General features: G+C 38.8%; 1 protein-coding gene across 1 annotated transcript in view; it reads left to right on the top strand.

Moving 5' to 3' along the window:
- Positions 1-8,881: 8,881 nt before the first annotated feature.
- WIF1 (WNT inhibitory factor 1) overlaps positions 8,882-22,681 on the top strand; it is a 109,860-nt gene continuing 96,060 nt past the window's right edge. The window contains exons 1-2 of the mRNA XM_072655277.1: positions 8,882-9,179; positions 9,624-9,763. Coding sequence (XP_072511378.1) covers positions 9,032-9,179; positions 9,624-9,763 — 288 coding nt within the window. The 5' untranslated portion in view covers positions 8,882-9,031. The remainder of the gene's footprint in view (positions 9,180-9,623; positions 9,764-22,681) is intronic.

Here is a 22,681-nt window from a genome sequence, read left to right as displayed (position 1 = left end):
GTTTATTGAGTAGAAGGTGACACAATAGGACCTGTAGTTTAGGAAAATCACTTTACCAGCAAAATGGAGGCTGAATTGTAGTAGGGAGAGACAAGGCTGGTAGACCCATCAGAAGGTATTGGTGAAGGTCTGCACCAGACTGATGGCAGTGTCAGAGGAGAGAAGGGGACATATTGGAGAGATATTGCAAAGATGAAATTGACTAGCCTTGACAACAGACTGGATATGGTGGGGAAGTGGGGTGAGAGACAGTGAGGAGTTGAGAATGACTCCTAGGTTGCAAAACTAAGAGGCTGGAAGGATAGTGTTGTCCTCTATAATAATAAGGAAGTGGGGGGTCAAAGTTTAGGGGAAAAGATGATTGGTTTCATTTTGAGCATGTTTAGTTAACATGGCTACAAGACATCCAGTTTGAGATATCTGGAGGCAACTGGAAAAGTAAGATTGAGGGTTAACAGAAAGGTTGGGGGAGCAAAGGTAGATTTGAGAATCATCAGCATAGAGATGGTAATTAAATTCATTAGAACTGATGACATCACTGAATGAAGTACTATAGAGGGAGAAGAGATGAAGGTCCAGAAAAGAATGCTGTTGGACAGCTACAGTTAGAGGGCATAACCTGCATGGGGATACAGTAAAGGAGACTGGGAAGGAGTGCTTATATAGGTAGGAGGAGAAATCAGAGAGAGAAGTGTTATAAAATACTAGAGAGAAGAGAGTATCAAGCAGAGTGATCTTCAGTGTCAAAGGCTACAGAGAAGTCAAGGAGCATGAGGACTGAGAAAAGTCCATTCGATTTGGCAACTAAAGGATTGTTGGTAATTTTGGAGAGAACAATTTCTGTGGAATGATGATGTCAGAATCTGGTTTGTAAGGGGTTATGAAAAAAGTGGAAAGAGAGAAAATGGAGGTGCCTTGTCTAGATGGAGTTTTCAAGGACTTTTGCCACAAAGGGTGTGACATAGGATGATAGTGAGACAGGATGGAAGGATCAAATGAGGAATTTTTTAGGATGAGGGAGAAATGGGTATTTCCATAAGAGGAAGGAAACGAGCCAGTAGACAGGAGAGATTGGAAATAAATGATAAAGTGGGGATGACAGAGGGGGTAATCTGTTAGAGGAGATTAAAAGCCATGGGATCAGTCGAGTAGGTAGAAGAATAAGCCTTGGTAATGATCACTTCATCATGTGAGACAGGAGTGAAGGAAGAGTGACAGAAGGCATCTGAGTGATAGGAGATGAGGAAGAGAGAAGGAGGAGCTCACTGAAAATGGTCTCATTCTTTCTTCTGTAAAACAAGAGGCAAGATTCTCAGTTGAGAGAGTGTGGGGAGGTAGAGCCAGGGGAGATGCTCAGATGGGAGGTCTCATATCACTACTCCTCTTTCCTCCAAAGGGTGGAGATTAGTCAGGAAAGAGGGAAGCAAGTGGTAGAAGTAGAACCAAATTCCTCTTCATTTTCTTTCAAGGGCCAAGCTATAGAAGGAGATGGAAAGCCTGATATCAAAGGAAGGTTATTTCCTTTTTGCACCTGAGGTTCTCCATATCTCAGTTGGAAAATCAGACTGGCAGCAGGAGGTAAAAGTTGCTGTGTGCCTACTTGAAGTCATTGCTTTGTGACAGATGGAAGACACTCAGCTCAGCCACTTACCACCTTCCCTCATGGGACACATGTCCAGCATGAGATGAAAGACACAATACACATGATCAGAGGAACTTTTGGCCCCTCTTCGCACCAGAGGAGTCTTGAGATGTGCAGTAATATTGCATTTCATTTTATATATTACAGTTTTTAGCATCATTTTCCAATCATTGAGCACTCTATTGAGTCCTCAGAAGTGGCAACCCATTGCTGGGTGGTAATGGGGGCTCTGCATTCACATGAGATTTTGTATCCTGAGAATAAAATGTTGTCTTCCATTCGACAATTCGAGAAGATTTATTTAGTGTCCACTATGTGCATGGCACCATACTTGGCACTGGAAAGACAAAGACAAAACCAAAAAACAAACATTTTTGCTGTCAAAGAGCTTATGTTCTTCTGGGGGGGTAGAATGTGTACATGGATAAGTTAACACAAGGCAGCTGATGACACAGGGCTTGGGATTGGGAGATCTGAGTTAAAATCTGACCTTTGATACTTACTAGCTGTGAGACTCTGAGCAAGACCTCTGTTTGCCTCAGTTTCCTCACCTGTAACTGGAAATAATAATAGCACCTACCTTCCAGGACCATTGTGAGGACCTGATAAATGGAATAATAGTTATAAAAGCATTTAGCATATTGCCCGACACATAGTAGGCACTATATAAATGCTTATTCCCTTCCCCTTCCCTACAAGGTAATTTGAAGAGGGAGAGTGTTAATGACTTGGGAAATCAGGGAGGGCTACTTAGAATCAGTGTAAGGGCACTGAATCTCTCAAGAAAGATAAGAAATCTGAGTGTAGAACCAAGGAAATGAACCCATTCAAGGCAGGGAAAGAGTTTATGAGATTATATATATGTGCACACACACACACACATATATTTATATAACATGCATTACATATACATATATGAATATATATTGTTATTGGTCCTTTGTTTTTGAGAAGGACCAATGGATCAAGAAGGTTTGCTTGTGAATTGGATTTGAGTGAGGTGAAGTTACACAAAGTCATCAGCCTTATTCTTCTCCAGGGTCATCGAAGCCCAGTGGCCAGCCCAAGTCAAGATGACTCCAGATGGCTCTGGGATGCAGTGGATGATCTTGGTGTCTTCAGTGTCTAAGCGCTCCACAGCACCTGCTTCAATCACCTTCATGACTGATGAAACAATTTTTTCTCACTTACCCCTTTATCCAGGGGAGAGAATGAAAGAAGAAAAAATGAGCTCATTTTCAGTGAGCTCCTCCTTCTCTCTTCCTCATCTCCTATCACTCAGATGCCTTCTGTCACTCTTCCTTCACTCCTGTCTCACATGATGAAGTGATCATTACCAAGGCTTATTCTTCTACCTACTCGACTGATCCCATGGCTTTTAATCTCCTCTAACAGATTACCCCCTCTGTCATCCCCACTTTATCATTTATTTCCAATCTCTCCTGTCTACTGGCTCGTTTCCTTCCTCTTATGGAAATACCCATTTCTCCCTCATCCTAAAAAATTCCTCATTTGATCCTTCCATCCTGTCTCACTATCATCCTATGTCACACCCTTTGTGGCAAAAGTCCTTGAAAACTCCATCTAGACAAGGCACCTCCATTTTCTTTCTTTCCACTTTTTTCATAACCCCTTACAAACCAGATTCTGACATCATCATTCCACAGAAATTGCTCTCTCCATTCACATGCTTGGGGTAGACATCTCCTTAACTCACTGATGGCTCTGAGGCCCATTGGTTACTCACCTTCATAACCAAGATGGGGAACAAATCCTTTTGTTAAGGAATTTTGTTCTATGATGTTTGGATTCAGTCAAAGGGTCGCACTTGAGAACCTAGAGGGCCGCATGTGACCTTGAGGCCTCATTTTCCCCACTGCTGATTTAGCTCATCTGCCCAGACAGTTTTATCAGGATGTGGCAGCTTTACATACTACAGCTTCTTAGAGCAACAGGCAAGAGTTGAGTGACAGGTGGACACCAAAGATGGATGAGCACCCCTGAAAATATCTCAGCAAGTCCTCCCTGAACACCCCATACACCATGTAACTATGGATGCCTATTATATGCAACATATTCGTGCATATATATTGTATCTAAACATGTATTATATACACATATGTTGTTCAGTCATTTCTCAGTTGTGTCTGACTCTTCATGATCCCATTTGAAGTTTTCTTGGCAAGATACAAGAGTGGTTTCCTGTTTCCTTTTCTAGCCCGTCTTACAGATGAGGAAACTGAGGCAAATGGGGTTAATTGACTTGCCCAGGGTCCCATAGCTAGTAAGTGTCTAAGGCTGATGAGTCTTCCTGCCTCTATCCATTGTGTGTGTATGTATCCATGCATGTATGCATGTATGTTTGTGTATGTATAATCAAATGGGATGACAAAGACAAAGAAGCTTTGCAAAACAAGCGCTATATAAACATTAGCTATTTTTATTATTATTAGTTCATAGACATGGAAACATTTACCTAAGCAAAGTCTGCTTATTTGATGTCACCCTGGAAAGAAGGAAGTCTCAAGGGAAACATCTGAAGGTTCTTCTGTTGTTTAACATCTTTCTCATCAGCTTGTGCTGGTCAGATGGCACACAGTTGGATGGAACTAGTAGCTAATATAGCAGATGATAGAGTCAGAGTCCAAAAATATCTTGATGAATTAAAATATTGGTTATCTTGATAACCTTTGAATGAACTTGAATAGGGTTAAATGGGAGGTTCTGAAAATGAACCTTTTATGCACAAGAGGGGGATTCATGACTAGATATAATTTATCTGAAAAAAAGAAAGATCTAAGGGTTTTAGTGGACTGCAAGCTCAATATTACTCAACTGTGTCACAAATAAAATAAAACAAAACAATTTGCTTTTAGGCAGCATCAAGAGATGTTGTCTCTAGGACTGGAGAGGTGATAGTGTTACCATATTCTACGGTTCTTTGACTTCCTATGGATGAAAAGGAGAGAGGAATAAGAATTTATGTAGCACCTGCTACATGCCCAGGTACTATGCTAAGTGCTTTACAAATATTATCTCACTGGATCTTCATCAAAATATGGTAAGGTAGGTGCTGTTATTATTCCCATTTTGCAGTTGAGGAAACTGAGGCTAACTGACTTACCTAGAGTTACATATAGTAAGTGTCAGGCTGGATTTGAGCTCAAGTCTTCTGATGAACAGGATAGAATGTTGGGTCTAGACTTGGGAAGACCTGAGTTAATACTCGACCTCAGATACTAGCTGTGTGACCCTGAGCAAATCATTTCACCCTGTTTGCCTCAGTTTCCTCATCTGTAAAATGGGCTGGAGAAGGAAATGGCAAACTACTCCAGTATCCTTACCAAGAAAACCCAAAATGGGATCACAAAGAGTCAGAAACAACTGGAATATGATAATTTCCTGAGTCTAAGCTTAGTAGTCTGTGCACAGAGGCATCACCTAACCATGGAATAGGATCTTCAGTTCTTAGTGCCACATTTTAGGAAAGACTTTGACAATCTGAGGAGAATCCAAAGGTACACTCTGAGGATAGGGAAGGGCCTTGAACTCACATCACCTGAGGATCAGTTGAAGAAATTGCCTGGGGAAGAGAAGCCTTAGCAGTCTCCATGATATTTATTTTCATGGAAGGCAACAACATACGACAGAAATGATGTTTGTATTTGGCATCAGAGGACCTGGGTTCAAATCCTGACTCTGCTGCTTAACCCAGGCAAGTTACAATCTCTATGAGCGGCAGTTTATTCACATGTAAAATGAAGAGGTTGTATACTAGGTATTCTCCAAAGTTCTTTCCAGCTATAAAATCTAGGATCATAGATCTTTTATATATTTGACAGATTATCCTTTGAAAGAGCAAGAAGTCTAGATCTGCTTGGTCCCAAAGGGCAGAACTCAAACCAACAGGTAAGTGTTGTGACTTGTTCAAAGTTATATAGCAATAAAGAATGGAGTTGGAATTTGAACCCAGGATTCTTGACTTGAAATCAAACAATCTTTCTGCTGTACTATATTATAGTTGAAAATCAGTAGCATTAAATTCTACTAATGGAAAAGAACCATGCCTAGAGGGGGCTTGTTGGGAGAGAATTTAGGCCCTCATTCCATACAAAAGAAGGGTATTTTTTGCTTAATTTATCAACTTGTAGTTGACCAGGACAACCTGTAGAGGGCCTCCTTGCATTGAGAGCCATGGAGCCTTAGGCAGCATCTCAGTTGACTGAAAAATTCTCAGTTAAAATCGCACCTGCAAGTTTGAATAGGAAATCTCTTATCTTGTGATATTAAGACATATAACCAAGTGCCAACTGAGTCTGTCATTCAAAATCCTTTAAGAGATGCCTAACATGTTTTTAATCCATCATATAAATGAAACTATGTTCTTTGAAGTTAAAAAAAACATTCCACCTTGTAAAGGAAAATATTTTAAGACATTAAAACTGTTTTATTGTTTTGTAGGAAGCATAGTTGGAAATCATTGTAAATGGACAAATTTTATTTATTTTTTTAAAACCCTGAGTTTGCTCATGGCTGACAAATATAGGATTATGGTAGTTTATTCTTTTTAAAAACATTCTACGACAACATGTGTACATTTACAGTCAAAAGGGACATGCTTCAAGGACATACCTTAAGTCAACTTTCTTCTTGGACCAATAGTTTTTCTTAATTGGAAAAAGCTACCATTTTGAGGGATGTTTAATGACTTCTGTGATCCAAGGGCCCAGTGCCTTTTATTTTATTGAATGTATGCTTCCTGCTTCTGTGTTTTCAGGATTTGTTTGTTTTTTCTTCTTTAGGGATCCACTCTCCCACAAAGAACTAAGTGAAACACAGCCTCTAATCCAGACACTCAATCTGTGGCATTTGTCCAGGGGGAGGTAGGGTGCTGAAGAACAAAGAGAAGTAAACAAGGATTTTCTCAGTACTATAACTTTCTGACATTTAAAAAAAAAGCCTTTAGGTTCCTTTTGCTTTGGGGGAAGGAGGAGGTCCAAGGAGTCAGGAGGGAAGCAAGAGTAGGGCATTTCTCCTGGGGCCCTGCAAACCCCACCACAGTCCTGAAAACACCTGTGGTTTCAGTGCAGTTTTTGTCCAAATCCTTAAGGTTTCAATGATGTTGAGTTATGCCTGCTCTCTCTCCAAGTCTATTAAAGTACAAGCAAATTGAAGAATTCTCATGATTGCTGGGCACTTAATCCTACCTAGTAGGGCTCAGGGATGGGGTTCTACATTCAGAGAAATTTTTTCAGGAAGCTCAGTTCTTATGTGAAATATTTAAAACAAGAATGACTAACAACCATGGAACTACACTGCTTAGCATAGAGTTTGGTGTATAGCAGGCACTTAATAAACACTTGTTGACTGACTTACTGATTGATACATTGGAGAGAACATTGACTGTGGAGTCAAATTCAAACTCTGCTCTATATAAGAGCTGTATGAGATTGGGCAAGTCACAGCCTCATGTTTCCTCAACTATAAAATAAAAGAATTGGACTAGATGAGGGATTCTTCCCCTGATCCCCTGAAAACTTGTTTTAAAATATTTTGACAATTGCATTTTAATAGAATTGCTTTCTTTTTTTATGCCTGTGTATTTTATTTTGTGCATTTAAAAAACATTGTTCTGAGAAGGGGCCTTCCAGGCTTCCAAAGGGGTCCATGACACACACAAAAAGTTAAGAACCCCCTGGACTTTATGCTCTTTGAGGTCTCTTGCAGTCCTGGATCTATGTTCCTATGACTGTGGAGTTGAAATAAAGCTCTGATTGACTTCATTTCAGGAGGGCTGCTTGTGCTACGTAGCAGAATCCCAGCTTTTCAACAGGATTCCTAGAGCTTTATCTGGAAGGGGTCAATGATGTCTAAATCCTTCATTTTCCAGAGGAGGAAACTGAGGCCCGTTTAGCACTTGAGTCTCCCTTCTAGCTAGTTTTGAGAGGGGCTGCCTCCAATAGAACAAAAGGAAATGGACTGGGGTGGGGAAGGGGAGTAGCGGCGGATGGAAATCTTTGCAAACAGGTAAAAACCTTTCGCTGCTGTTTTAGAGCAAGAATCCTATAGGAAGAAAGATGTGCAGGGAAAAGGTGCAGAGATAATGAATATGGCTTTAAGAATATGAATGGAAGAGCCCAGTGATTTTTATTTCTGTATGTTTTCTCACCCCATAAATTTGGGGTCTCATCTTATTAATTAACCTTCTTCTGTTGCTTCTCCCCTTTCTCTCCCAACTCCTCCCTGGAGGGAGTAAAGGAGTGGAACAGTCCCAGGATCGGGGAAGGCAGTGGGACCATCAAGAACACTTGTTTCCTACAGCCTCCACCAACACGATTATGATTTCTTGGGGGACAGATGGCTCTTCTTTCTTTCGTTGCCCCTTCCCTTTTTACCGAGGCTTTAGGGAGCGAACATGGCACTTTACCCTCTGCTACGCTTGGTCTGTGCCAAACTTTGGGTTTCTCCGGCACCACGGATAAGGTGCTGAAACAGTAGCCGGAGCCCTGGCCTCTGCTTCTACTGGTTTCCCAGCATCCGACTCCGGGAGACGTTGTTGCTAACGCCGCTTTCCCAGAGTCAGAGTGAAAGCTCTCTGTCTCTCTGTGTCTCTGTCTCTGTCTCTGTCTCTGTCTCTGTCTCTGTCTCTCTCTGTCTCTGTCTCTCTCTCTCTGACTCTCGTCTCTTTTCTCTCTTGCTTTCGTCTATTTCTGCCTCTTTATCCCTGTTCTTCTCTCTTTTTTAGCTCTTTCTATTCCCTCTCCTTGTTTCTCTGTTTCTTTTTGTCGTTGTCTCTATATCCCTGTCTTTCTGTCTCACTGTCTTGGCCTCTAGATATCTCCTCATTTTTTTTCTCTGTCTCTCTGTCTCCTTGTTTTTGTCTATTTCTCTGTCTCTTTTTCTATCTGTTTCTTTTTTACTCTCTCTCTCTCTCTCTCTCTCTCTCTCTCTCTCTCTCTCTCTCTCCCTTCCTTCTCTGTCTCCATTTCCTTCTCTCTTCTTCTTATCCCTCCATCTCTCCTTTCCCCTCCCGAACTGTCTTGCTTCTCTCAGATTTTCTGTCTGGAGTGGTGTGGTTTTTTTTTTTTTCATTCTCCTTTTCCCAGTCCCTCCTCCTCTCTTTCCCCCTTTCTTCCCCTCGCCCCCTCCTCTTCCCTCAGCCCTCCGCCGCCCCCTCCCCCCCCCCCCCCCCCCGTCCCCCTTCGTTAGCTCATATCCTTGCTTTTTCAGCAGCCAGGAGAGGCCAAAAGACAGACTCAGCGGTGCAAGGAGGAGCAACTGGGATAGAGGGAGAAGTAGAGCGAGCGCAGCGAGCAACCAGTTCAGGCGTGTGGGCAGAGGAGCGAGTTTCTGTGAGGCCACAGTTTCAGTGAAGTACCGCTGACCAGCATGGCCAGGGAAAACTTCCTCTCTTCTATTATAGTGCGGCTCTGCAGCATCCTCCCTTGGCTTTTTGTCCTACGGACTGAAGCTGGACCACAGCAAGAAGACAGCTTGTACATGTGGATTGATGCTCACCAAGCAAGAGTCCTCATAGGTAAGAATGCCCCTTTACCTTTCCTGCTTTGGTTAAGCAGGGAGGGTTTGGGAAATTGACATCTCTGCAACAACACTGACTTTAAACAGACTTTCAAAATCATGGTATTTTTCTCTTCCAAAAACTCCTTAAATTCCAGTTTTTTAAAATCCAAGGAACTTTATTGAACATGTTTCTTGATTACATTGTATCTTACAGGCTACTTTTCTAGGTACGCTTATGTGTGGTTGCGCATGCAGCCTTTGCTTTCATTCATCACTTTCCTGTACGTTTTTCCCCCTAGCAAAAATCAGTCCTAAGCATCACTCTTGTCCCTCATAGCTGAATGGTCATCTCTATAGCTTTGCTGTTTCATAAGAAATAAATGAAGGAGGCAGGTGTTTCTGGAAACATATGACCTCCCCTCTTACAAGTTCACACATTTTGATTTGTTTTCTAAAACAGGTTTTGAAGAGGATATTCTGATTGTTTCAGAGGGGAAAATGGCCCCTTTCACTCATGATTTCAGAAAAGCTCAACAGAGAATGCCAGCCATTCCTGTTAGTATTCATTCCATGAATTTTACCTGGAAAGCCACCGGGAAAGTAAGTACTGATAATTTCTAAAAGGTGCAGAATGCTGTACTTGAGTAGTCTCATTGCCTGCAATGAAGTGGGAACAGTACTGCAAAGTACATTTTAGAATATTATAACCAGGAAATTATTCCTCACATGATTTTTCCTGCAAATATTTAAAAGACAAAGCTCCTTGTTTTTAGCATTATTAATCAGATAAATTTAGAATTCTAACAATAATAATGGAAATTATGTCCAGGAACATGCTGTATATCTAAGTAGGATGCATTACCATTTGGTGATTGCTAATATGACTGTGGTGTTTTCACTGACTCTTTATCATTAAAAGTTAAAGAAACAGTCAAAATGCCACCAGTGTTTAATTTGGACTAAATAATGTGGACTCAATAATGTGGCAGTATTTGAATTTTAAGTAAATTCCAATATATACAATTTAAACTGCATGAATGGAGGCAATAATTTTCATGTTATTTAATTTAGATGAACGTGATATGATATGACATAATACATTATCATACTACATTTCACCTGAAATCAAACTTGCCAAAAATCTCAGATGAGCATTCATACTGGAAAGTACGACTACTTGGAGGGGATTGGCTTTAAAAGTTGCCTCTTTAAATACTTTTAAATTATAATGGAAAAATAGAGTATGGTTTATTCTCATTAGGAAGCGTAGTATTTTCTTCTCAGCATTCTGTTTATCAGTCTCTATCTGGTTTATGAATAGATAACCATCAACTATTGAATTAAACATCAATGATGTCTAATTTTAGGAAAAGAAGTGGGGTTGGTAAAGGATTAAAATGTATTAACTATATGTATTTGTATAACTGACCATAGAAATGTGGAATAAATAATATATCATCCATGAATTTGTAAAATTTGGTCTATTATTCACAGTAATGATAACATTTCTCTCTTCCACTTAAATTCAAAAGTTAGAAAAATGACCATTTTTACAAAGAGTGTTGTCCAGTAAGCATTCCTAACATGATAACTCTTATATAGTGGGAAACATTTCCAGTTTAATTGCTTTCTGAAAGCACAGGCACGATCATTTTGTCTGTGCTCTTCAAATTTGCTCTTTAAAAAAAACTGCTTAAATTTATATTATCTTTTCATCTTCTATTGTATCCAACCTTTAGTTATCATATAACTGTCCTCTCTTTTATCACATTGAACCCTTTCCTCCTTACTATTATGGTTACTTCTTTATGACTTTTAAGAAAAAAATTTATGATATTAGAGTATTGGGAATATGTCAGATCTGTTATTTCATTAAGGAAGGAAAAATACAATCATGGAAACTGTCTACAGGTAGAGAGCTGGATCATGGAAACAAGTTGGACAATTTCCCCTCCTTTATGTTCTAATTCTTTTACCTAAAATCTTTTGGACAGCTAGTTAAAACATCTCAATATCAATATTATGGTTTACCTTAAAAAAATAAATTTGACCTATCCTGTTATTGCTTCACATTTGCATTAAAACGTAGCTTAAATAACACCTCTCTCCCTGGCAATGGATGAGAACCCTTGAAGATGCAGACAAAAATAACCAATCACATTTTTGCTTGAGATTCAACTTTCTAAATAGGGAACTTCTGAGCAAAAACTGAAATGCTATTTCTCCTCTCCATCTTGTGTTTTAAGCATTGCAAAGGTTTGAAAGCTTTTGGGGATCAGCTGAATATAAATTGGTTAGGATATCATTTGATCCCAGAAATGGTACTTTTTTGTTAGACTATAAACCTGGAATGGAAAAAAAGGTCAGAGTAGCACTGGAGTCAGTATTTTTTCTTCAACCTTTTGTTTACTTGTCTAAAATGTTTAGATATGTTGTTATTCCAATCTTCAAGGAATTTTAGCTCCAATATTAAATTATCTCATGATTTTTGCTAAAGTCAGGCTTCTCTGGTTAGGTGAAGTTTTTTCTATATTGTGGCATAGCAAGCTTATAAGGAGGGATGGATTAATGGAACATTGGAATTAGAACTGGAAGTGAAATGAGAGGTCATCTATTCCAATATCTTTTACAGATGAGAAAATTGAAACCCAGAAAGTTTAAGTGACTTGCTCAAAGTCATGCAGCTATTAAGTAGTAGAGCCTGGATTCAATCCTAGGCTATCTTTTTAAAAAATCCATCTTTTTCTACTACACCACAATGCCTCATCTATCATCTGGATGGATTGCCAAATGATCAGATGTTTCTAAATATCCCAAATATGAAATTGTACCAATTAAATTTCAGTCAATAAAGTCATACAATTTCAGTACCAGTAAGGAACACTGTGTCTTTTTCTTTAAAAGATCCACTGGAGTGACACATTTTTCCCAATATATTTTTATTCATTTGGCTAAATACTTCCCAATTACATGTAAAAAATTTTTAACATTCATTTAAAAAAAATATAAGTTCCAAATTCTCTCCCTCCCTGCTTGAGAAGGCAAGCGATTTGATATTGTTTATACATGTTATACAAAACATAGTGGAATGACTCTTTAATGAAAGGAAAATAGTTTCTTAAATATTTCTTGGATATCCATAAATCATCTGTGATTGAGCTTATGTGACACCAAGCTACTCATTCAGTAAAAAACAATTTTTTAAACACATGCCATAAGCAAATCACTATGCTCAGCATAGAGAGAGATGTAAAGAGAGTTAGGACATGCTATTAATTTTCATTGAGATAAAAGGATAAAATAAATCCAAACTCAGGAAATTGCTTTGTCCAAATGATACTATTAAGATGCTTCCAGTGTATCAACAAAAAGCCTGGAAGATTGGATGATTTTTTAATCTTTTTATCCAGATGCTTTGGTATTACATGGACAAAATTACAGAAAACTTTAAGAATACCTACTGGAGAAAGTCATTATCTTCTTTTTTATTCAGGTACCAGTCTAGTAAATTTTAAAATACATTTGAGGGGGAAAATACAGATGATAGCATTAACAGTTATACAATATTCCCTCTGTGTTCACTGATTTCATAAGGGTATTAAATATGCCCTAAATGTGTATCTGAAGAAATCTTTTGGCATCACTTTGTTTTTCCTCACTGTACATACTTATCTGAATTTGGAATAACACCTAGTTTTGAATTCTAGTTCTCCCACTTATCATCTATTTGACCTTAGATAAGTCACTTAGTTTCTCTGGGCTAAAATGAAGAGGTTGGATTAAGGGATCAGTAAGTTTGTTTCTATGAACATGAGTTTGGCCATTCTTCAAGATTTAGTGGAGGACAGAAAGATCTGGTATGCTACGGTCCATGAGGTCATGTGGACATGACTGAGCAACAGTAACAGAAATTTTCTTCTCACTATAATCTATGGTCCCATAATCTTATCAATAAACTAAAGAAAGTAAGGAAATGAATAACTTTTGTGTATCAGTTTAAATAGTCTCTCAAAAGTTCACCAATACATTCCTGCCTATCGCTTGATAATTCTCTCGAGCCTTCCTGAAAAACCTTAAATTCCTCTGCTACCTGAAAACTTCCCACCTTTGTCTCTGAAAACTCACTTTCCAATGATAAAACTCCCTTTCCTGCCATCATTCTTAAAAACTCTTCTCTCTCCACTACAACTCCCTTTCCCATGAGATTTTAATTTGGAGGAGCATTTTTACTGGAAATCTACAGTCCTTTAATGAGAGCCATCATGGGGTGGTGGATAATGGGCCTTTGAGTCAAGAAATCCTGTCTCTGACATATACTGGTTATGTAATCCTAAGAAGCTAGGTGGTGCAGTGAATAGAGTGCTGATCTTTGAGTCATGAGGACCTGAGTTCAAATGTGACCTCAGACACGTGACTCTGGGCAAGTCAGCCACTTTTGCCTCAATTTCCTCATCTGTAAAATGAGCTGGAGAAGGAAATGGCAAACTACTCCAGTATCTTTGCAAAGAAAACTCCAAATGGGGTCGTGAAGAGTTGGGACATGACTGAAAAACAACTGAACAACAATAAACCCTGGGCAAGTCTCTTGACCTCCAAGTGTTCCAGGCAGTTCTCTAAGGTTAGACCTTTCAGAATAGACATGCACCTGAATAGGTAGAGGGAGCCTCTTTACTGGTTGCTACCTACACCAATGAAATCTCAAATCTGATCTTTAAAAGCAACAATCCCTTTAGCAGCTTATAGGTGTTTGTAACAAATAATTTAGGACCATAGATTTAAAACTAGAAAGAACCTTAGATGTCACTGAATCTAATCCTCTTATTTTACAAATGAGAAAACTAAGGCACACTTAGTTTTAGTGACTTATCTAGGGTCACACAGGTAGTAAATGGATAAGGCAATATTTGAACTCAGATCTTCCTAACTCTCAGTTCAACACTCTCTTCACTACTACCTCAACTTGCTTTGCCTCGTAGACATACATCAAGCAGGGGCTATATCTTAAGACCCATTTGGATGCCTACTACGCCCTCATTTGTTATATTTTTCTTTCCCTAGACCTTTGATGAACTTAAGATTTCATCAATGAAGGGAACACTCAGTATGGAAACTTTCTTCACCAATATAGGCTCACTTGCAACTTAAGAGTTTCACAGAGTTGCTTGAGGATATTGAATGGACAAGTTACTTGCTCAAGGTCACTCAGACATTTTGTAGGAATTGAACCAGGTCTTCCCTGACTTCAAGGTCAACCTTCTATCCACTTGCCAGGTCATCTCTCTTGGATGCCTATACTAGAAGACAGTTATTTCCAAGGAAAGTTTTTGTGAAAGCTTTTTCAGACAGATTGGTCTAAGACATGGGGCCACTGTTTCCATATTTATGTATTACTTGAAAAAATATTAATGTGCATGATGTAGATATGGCCTTTATTTTGAACGAGGTCTGTTTTTTTATTAATATAGGGAATTCCTAGGGAGGCCATTCTTTTTATCAAAACACATCAATACCTGCTCTGCAACTAAGAGTCTTAGACTTCAGTTAATTGGGCCACTAAGAGCATGAGCTTTTTGTACAGGCTAGGTGGTGCAGTGGATAGAGCACTAGACCTGGAGTCAGTAAGACTCATCTAACTGAATTCAAATCTAGGCTCAGACATTTGTAAACTGTGTGACCTTGGGCAAGTAACTTAGCTCTCTTTGCTCAGTTTACTCATCTGTAAAATGAACTAGAGAAAGAAATGGTAAACCCAAGAAAATTCCAAATGGGGTCATGAAAAGTTGGACATGACTGAAAAACAACATCCACAACCCCCAGCATAGCACCTACCTAACACATAGTAGGTACATACCCAGTATGCATCAGAGGAGTAACTTGAATCCAGGTCATACTGCTTTGGAGCTGACTCTCTAGCCTCTATACTGTGCTGAGTTTAATATCTTTTTTAAAATGTCCTTTTCCTCACATTGGACGATGACATTCCTGATGCTAGTTCAGTGGAGCATTTTTTGAGCTGTTTTTTAAAAAATAGACCTCAGGTTCATATGGAATTATCTGCACTATTTAAAATAATTTCCCTTCAAAGTGAAAGTGACCTTATCATCATCATCATTAAAGTAATTGACTAGAGTTAATAGTGAAATCTGTGCCTGTGGAACAGGTCTTTTCTTCTGCATGGGTATCAATGTTAGGATCAAACCTATAAACTAGATCTTGCCCTTTTCTCTCTTTGGACAGCTAAGATAACACGTCCAAAGCTTAGTATAAGCCTTTGTTACATTTATGGATTGCTCATAAATCTTTATAGCAATGACTAGAAGTCAGTGGAGGTGTTTCATCTTCTCAATTGCAAAATGTTCCGAAAGCAAAACTGAGATATTTTGCAAGGGATGTGGAAAGAGGAAAAAGAAAATATTTTGTTTCTGCCTAAGGGACTTTATGTGAAGGACCTTGTACCCTGAATGAAGAGCAGACACATAAATATGTACTCATTATTCCAGGGGTGTGATGGTAAATGTTTAACAACCAGCTCTCTGGAAATGCAGGACACATTTTAAAATTTAATCTGTTATTAATATTGCTTCCTCAAGTCTATTTAACTAAGAGAACAATAAATCAAGCCCTCATTTGTGGTGTTTGCCAGTTTCTGAGATTTAAATGCTCATGCTGAAAATTTAACCAGAGATGGTCCAAGCTGGATCCAGAACATCTCTATATTAGTCTGTCCTAGAGCCCCTCCTTTTTTAAAATTTTACTTCTGATTTCATTGATGTCCGATGGACACCTGCTTTGCAACTGACATCCTTACTCAGTTGCCTAGAATAATCGAGAGACTCAGTGACTTCTTATTGTTGTTCATTTGTTTCAGTTGTATTTGACTCTTTGTGACCCCATCTGGAGTTTTTTTGGCAAGGATACTAAAGTGGTTTGCCATTTCCTTTTGCAGCTCATTTTACAGATGAGAAAACTGAGGCAAACAGGGTTAAGCAACTTGCTAAGATCATAGAGCTACTGTCTGAGGCTCTATCCACTGCATCACCTAGCTGCCCTGGGTCAAATCAGCTAGTGTGTATAAGAGGTAAAACTTGAACCCATATCTTACTTATTACAAAGCCAACTCTCTTTTCATGCACCAAGTTGTCCTTCCCTACAGCTCTGCTGCATTATTAATACCAGCATAACAATATTGGAAGGGTTGGGCACATAATTTATTTTCCCAACAAGATGGGCAGATCTTCAGTCACATTCTGTTCACTTACCGCGATGGAAGATTGGAGTCGTTGACCCCAGAATTGATCTTGTGACAGTTCTTTGCAATGTTTTTTATCCAAAGAGCTAACTAGACTACTGGGATGATTCCATTACATTTTTGGTTTCTCAAACAGCTAGTAATTTGTCCTGTGGGAACCAGTTTGTTAGCAGGCAATTCCTCTCTAGCCTTTCTACGTGACTCACCCATCAGCTTTTCACACCTGCTTCTAGTAAATAAAATTTATCTGACTGGCAATTTCAAAGTGTTGGGCAGTGGAAAATGGGCTCTAGCTGGATTCAGAGGCCCTGACTCTAAATCTTGCTGGCCCTGTGTGACCTCAGGAAAGCCATTTAGTCCCTCTGAAACTCGGTTTCCTCTTCTGTAAAATAAGGATGTTGAACAGGATAAACTCTAAGGTCCTTTCCAGTTCTAAACTGATATAACTAAAAGACTTTTTGAACTAGTGAATATTATCAGAAATAAGGAAATATCCAGTATGAGAAGAACTAGAGAGTACTTAATAGCTACGGACATCTTTCAGAATAAATCTACTCCTTAACACCCAAACTGAATTTCATTACAAAGTAAAACAAAAACACTATGAGAGAAAGAAATTTGAATCAGATCTTCTTACTGTAATCTAGGCTTTTTTTTTTTAATCCAAAAATGTTTATATACCCACTCTGCTAAATGGTTACTACATAATCGGCTATATCACATTCGTTCATTAAGGTGGCCTCAAAACATAAGAGCCTTTTTGGCCCCCAAGTGACCATTCTGTGTTGTGTAACAGCTTCAGCTCACTCAGATTTGCTGCCTTCAGTCACACTGAGAGGTCCCATTGATCTAGCTGAGCTCTGGGGAGATTTATATTGAAATATTTTCTCCCTTGCCCCCATGCCTTTGACAAAATCAAATCAAAGGCACAGAGAATGAATTTTAATTTAAGTATACTTCCCGTTAATCTTCAAAGGAAATGCCTACTGCCATTAAACACCTCATTCCATCTCTGAAGTTATGGTAACACTTATGATTTTTTAAGTCACGTAATGGGTACTTCTCACATTTTTTCCTAATGGAGTTATGATTGTTTTGGAAGTTTCAGACCAAACTGCATACCTTTACACTCCTGGGATTTACAGTAGTATCTTTACTGTAGTTTTCTGTCACCAAACAGAGGAAATACCTCATTTTCTGACCTCTGTACCACAGTTTCAAAGTGGGAATGTGAACATGTTTACATTCTGTGGGCATGATTTTTTTAGAAAGGAGGTTCTCATATCAAAAGCACAGCCTAAAACCTTTAATATTTAGATTCTGTTCTGCTGTGGTATTTTGCATCATGGTGTTGTAGACATGCCACTAAGGATCAAAGAGTATTGCTGTGGAGATCCCACTTCATTGAGGAAAGCAGGCATGTGCCAGCCATCTGTTGTATCTGCTGATAGAAAACAGTTTCTAGAACCTTTGCCAGAGGAAAAAAAAAGAAAAGGCTTTATTGCTTAGAGGAGATGAGTTACAAGGCACCTTGTAAGCTACATCTGGTTCTATACTAATTTACATGGGATAAATGTAAACTACATTATTGCTTCTTTAAGTAGTGGTGTAAAGTTATGGTAAATAAATCCTTCATTGGCATCCATGGGTGTTTGTTCTTGTATTTTTTTTCTGTTGGTTGCTTGTAGAGTTGAAACAGAGAACTGTGGTGCATCATACTGAAAATATCTCCCAGGAGAATTTGGTGTTTGATGCATTAGTGTCCATATTATAAAGGAGAGGTGTGGTGATTTGAAAACATCTGGGATCAAGGGACCCTTCTGAAAATACTGAGGAGGAAATGAAGAAATGTGTGCTGTAATTCAATCTCTTAGGCAGTCTGACAATTAGTAAAACCTAATCTTCCTATCCTACAAGAGAAAATGAAATATTGTTCAATGATGCCTCCCCCTGAATGCCCTGAATCCCCTTGAATGTGAGATTTGTCCTTCCCCATTCTGTCCTTGATCCCATCCCTTGATCTTGTCTCTGGGACCTTAGGTCATCATCCAACAAATAATTCCTTTTCTCTTATCCTTCTTTTTCTTGTCCAACTCCAATCTCTCATTATTCTACTATTTCTTTATTCTACTATCTCTTCTGCCTGCAAATATGCTCAGATCTCTCATATCCTAAAAGCAAACCTTCCATTGACCCTGCCATGCTCTCAGATTCTTCCTCTTCATCACAATGGACCCTTCTAGGAAGAATAGTCTATACTCATGGTAGTCGTTGCTGTTCACCAGCTGCTCACTTTTCAGCCTCTGCAATCTGGCTTGGCTTCTTTCCACTCTGTTTCAACAGCTCTCTCCTGAGTCACTATTGGATTCTTAATTGTCATTTCCTTCTTTGTTTTCTCGGATTTTTTCTGTGGCATGTGACACTATTGATCACTTCCTGCTATTTATGACTCCAATAACCCAACGTACAGGAATGGCTGCTTTGTTCCTTTATTCAAAAAACCATCACAAGCTACCCATAGCTCATAGGAAAAAACACAAATTCTGTGCTCTTTACCTCAAGGTCTTCCATATTCTGGTTCCAGCCTACATTTTCAGTCTGATTTCACCATAATTCTTTCTTGATGTTCTACTGCACTTGCTACCTCTTATACGAAATCTTTCCTGATTTTCTTAGGCGAAGGTACTGCTAGGTTGGGTAGGGCATTGGACCTGGAATCAAGAAGACCTGAGTTCTAATTCTGCCTCAGAAACTTTATAGCTCTGTGACCTTGAGAAAATTATTTAGACTCTATGCCTTAGTTTTCTCAGTAGTAAAATAGGGAGGATAACAGAACTTACCTAGCAGGGTTGTGTGCTATCCCCATATAAAAGCTTCTTTCCCTTCCTTTCCCTTCTTTTCCCTTCCCTTCCCTTCATCACTTTTCTTATTATACTTCCAGCCTTTCTTTTGCTCTCCCTTATATTATTATAATTATAAATGTATCTTATTGAGCTCCTTAAGGTCAAGAGACTTGAATGTTTATAGTACAAAACTAAGATGTGAAGGTTTGGGGTATAAATTTGTAGGGGCACCAGAACAGGGAAGTGAATGTGCTTCCTCCTCACAGTCACTGCTGTGCCCTCACCTTGCCACACAATTCTGGTCTCCTAGCATGATCACACACACCCCTCCCCCAAGCCCCCAACCCCAATGCATCATTTGGTAGAACATACTCTTCCACCAATCAATAGGATACAAGCTGGAGTGTCTCAGAGCAGGGCACCTGCTCTCCCAGAACAACTGTACCCACAGCTGGACTATCTTCTCTACCATTGCCTCCCCTGTCAAATTTACCTGAATTTGTTCAAGGGAAAAGAATTACTAATTATTTTTCAGGGAAAAGAGGAGATTTAATTTTCTCTATGGCTGGGGAAAGCATACATCCTGATATACAGAGAACTGAGTATAATGAATTTAGTGAAACTGAGAAATGCTGCCAAATTAAATACACAATCTCCTTGACCTTAAGGGCAAAAGTGACCGAATCCCCTTTTTCATTATGCCTATGCACTCTCCAATCTCTTCTCTTCGGATCCACAACTAAAAGCTGCCCTGAGAGATTTTGTCCAGTGATTATTGAAAGATTTCCCCACAGAGATCAAGAAAATGAAACTAAAAAGAAATTTGAGGATTTTAATAAATCTATATTCCATTCACATGATGGACCAAAAAGAGAGAATGAAATTTACAGCTCAGACAGATGTCCATATCCAATGAAAAACAGAAGAAAGAAGGATGACAACAAAGTGTTTTCATTAAGAAAAACTGATTTTTATCTAGAAAGGATATTTTAGATAAATTCATCCATCCTTATTCCAGATTACAGGCTTAAAGTCAGAAATGGTTTGTCTCACTTGATTTATACACTGTAGCTCGGATGTTTTCTCATACTTCAAGAAAGTAGCATTTCAAAGTTTGTCAGCAAATTGTTATGCAGCTTTGTAGAGTAGGTTCTCCTAGAGCCACTGAAATAATGTATCTTAAAGAGACTAAGTCAACACAGTATAATGTCCCTTAGGAACATTTTTATAGACTCTATGTCTCTATGTCTCTCCCCTATGGAGAGAGGTGAGGGTTAAAGTTCTCTGAGTCACAACAAATAAGAGAGAAGAAAGTAAAATGAACATTTAACAGCTAGTGCCAAAGCTAATGACAAGGGAGATCCTCCTCCCCCATCCTCTTTTTTCTTTACTAGCAGATATTCGAGTTTCTAATATGGTAAACAACCATATAACCCACATATACAACATATAACCCACATAAACAACAGCTTTTTGAAGGGGTTTTTGTGTAGATATCCAGAGGCAACAGAAAGTCAAGGTTAGAAACAGTCTGAGCATCTGGGGAGATGGTCAGCATCCAGATCTTTAAATTGATCATGAAGAAAAATAGTCTGGACTTGGAACCAGGCAGGTCAAGTACAAATAGGCAGGTTCACATAACAGCGCAACCAGGGTATTATTTTTGATCCAAGAACAAGGACTTTTTATTCTTTGTCCTGTCTTAATTTTAACCACTCTTCTCATTATGAGTTGACAAGATGAGTAGACAAGGATTTGATAGGTTGGAAGGAAATAAGCATTTATTTAACAGTATGAGCCAAGCACCATGCTAAGCATTTTACAACTATTATCTCATTTGATCTTCATAACAACCCTGGGAAGTAGGAGCTATTATTATCCTCATTTTATAGTTGAGGAAACTGAGGCAGATATATTCAGTGACTTGTCCGGGGTCACATAGCTATTAAGTGTCTGAGATTGGATTTGAACTCGTATCTTCCTTACTCGAGTCCAATGCTCATGTATCCACCATCTAGCTAACTCTAGGAGTCTTCTTGTCTCCCTAGAACAAAACAAGTCCTTTCATGTGACTTGTAACTAAAGTCTATGTTATCAAGGTCTAACAAGTACTAAAAGAGAGAATAGACTCATGGGACCATAGATTTAGAACTGAAAAGGACATGAGTGACCATCTAGTCCAACCCCTCCCATTTTATAAATAAGAAAACAAAGGCTTAGAAAAGTCATGACTTGACTATGGTAATGCAACTAGTTAACGAGTCAAAGTCAGGGTTTGAACCCAGACCTTTCTGGTTCCAAATCTAGCAACTATCCACTATTCACATCGATAGCAAATGACCTAACCTTTTACTTCACTGAGAAGATCCATATGAATATGAGGAAGTGAGTGTTTCCAGTCATCCTGATTTATATCTTGCCTCTGACTTTGCACAGCCTTCCTTCACTTAAATACAATTCACTTGTAAGTCATGGCATCACCTTCCTGATGTCATGGTCCTCTTCCAGAATGCAGGACAAACAACAACCATATGAGTATGGATGGTTTCATTTCCTGTCCTTGTATCATCACTTCCTAGTAGGAACTCAATAATGCTTGTTGATTGAGTCAATCTGGCATGAATTTATAGGAATGAGGCCATCTGGTCTGATACCCATCATTTTATAGGAAACTGACACCCAAGACAGAAGTGATATTCTCTGGTACTGTCCTGGCATTTAAGGTCTTCTAAAATCTAACTCAACCCTACATTTTCTAGATTTATATTACCTCCCTTCAAACAATCTACAGTGCAACCAAACTGGATTATTCTCTGCTCTCTTAATGAGAACTATACCCTCTCTCTTCCCCATGTTGTTACTTGTGTCTGGAATGGCCCCTCTCCTTTTCACTCCCTAAATTCCTATCTTTTCTTTAAAACCCAACTCAAATGTCAGTTCCTTCAGAAAATCTTCCATAATTTCCCAATCAGTAATGTCTTTCCACTTTAAACCTTAGATAGCACTTTGTTTTGAACCTTTATAGTTTCACTTATCACATATTATTGTTTATAGATATCTGGGTTGGTACCGTATCTCTTTAATAATCTATAAGATCTTTGAGGTCAGCACCATGTCTTAAGTGATTGCAGTGTTTTCCTCAGAAGTAAGCACAGCTCCTGGATGTAGTAGGAACTTTTAAAATGTCCATCATATTTGCAGTTGTATAATTATCTCTTCTTGTCAATGATTTTCCTTTGACATAATCATGCTTCTTCTACTCATATTTGTTGAGTTTTTTTTACTTGTCTCCATCAGATTCTACTATTTATATGACAGTAATGACTAACTACCCTACTAAGAGAAATTTTGAATATGAGGGAATACATATTCATATATTACTATCCCATATATTACTTTCCCTCAATTTCAGCATATGAACCTTAT

The sequence above is a fragment of the Notamacropus eugenii genome, chromosome 3, assembly GCF_028372415.1.
Source record: "Notamacropus eugenii isolate mMacEug1 chromosome 3, mMacEug1.pri_v2, whole genome shotgun sequence".
Taxonomy (NCBI): Eukaryota; Metazoa; Chordata; class Mammalia; order Diprotodontia; family Macropodidae; genus Notamacropus; species Notamacropus eugenii.
Note: the sequence above shows the minus strand (reverse complement) of the source record. Positions and strands in the feature narration are given on the sequence as shown.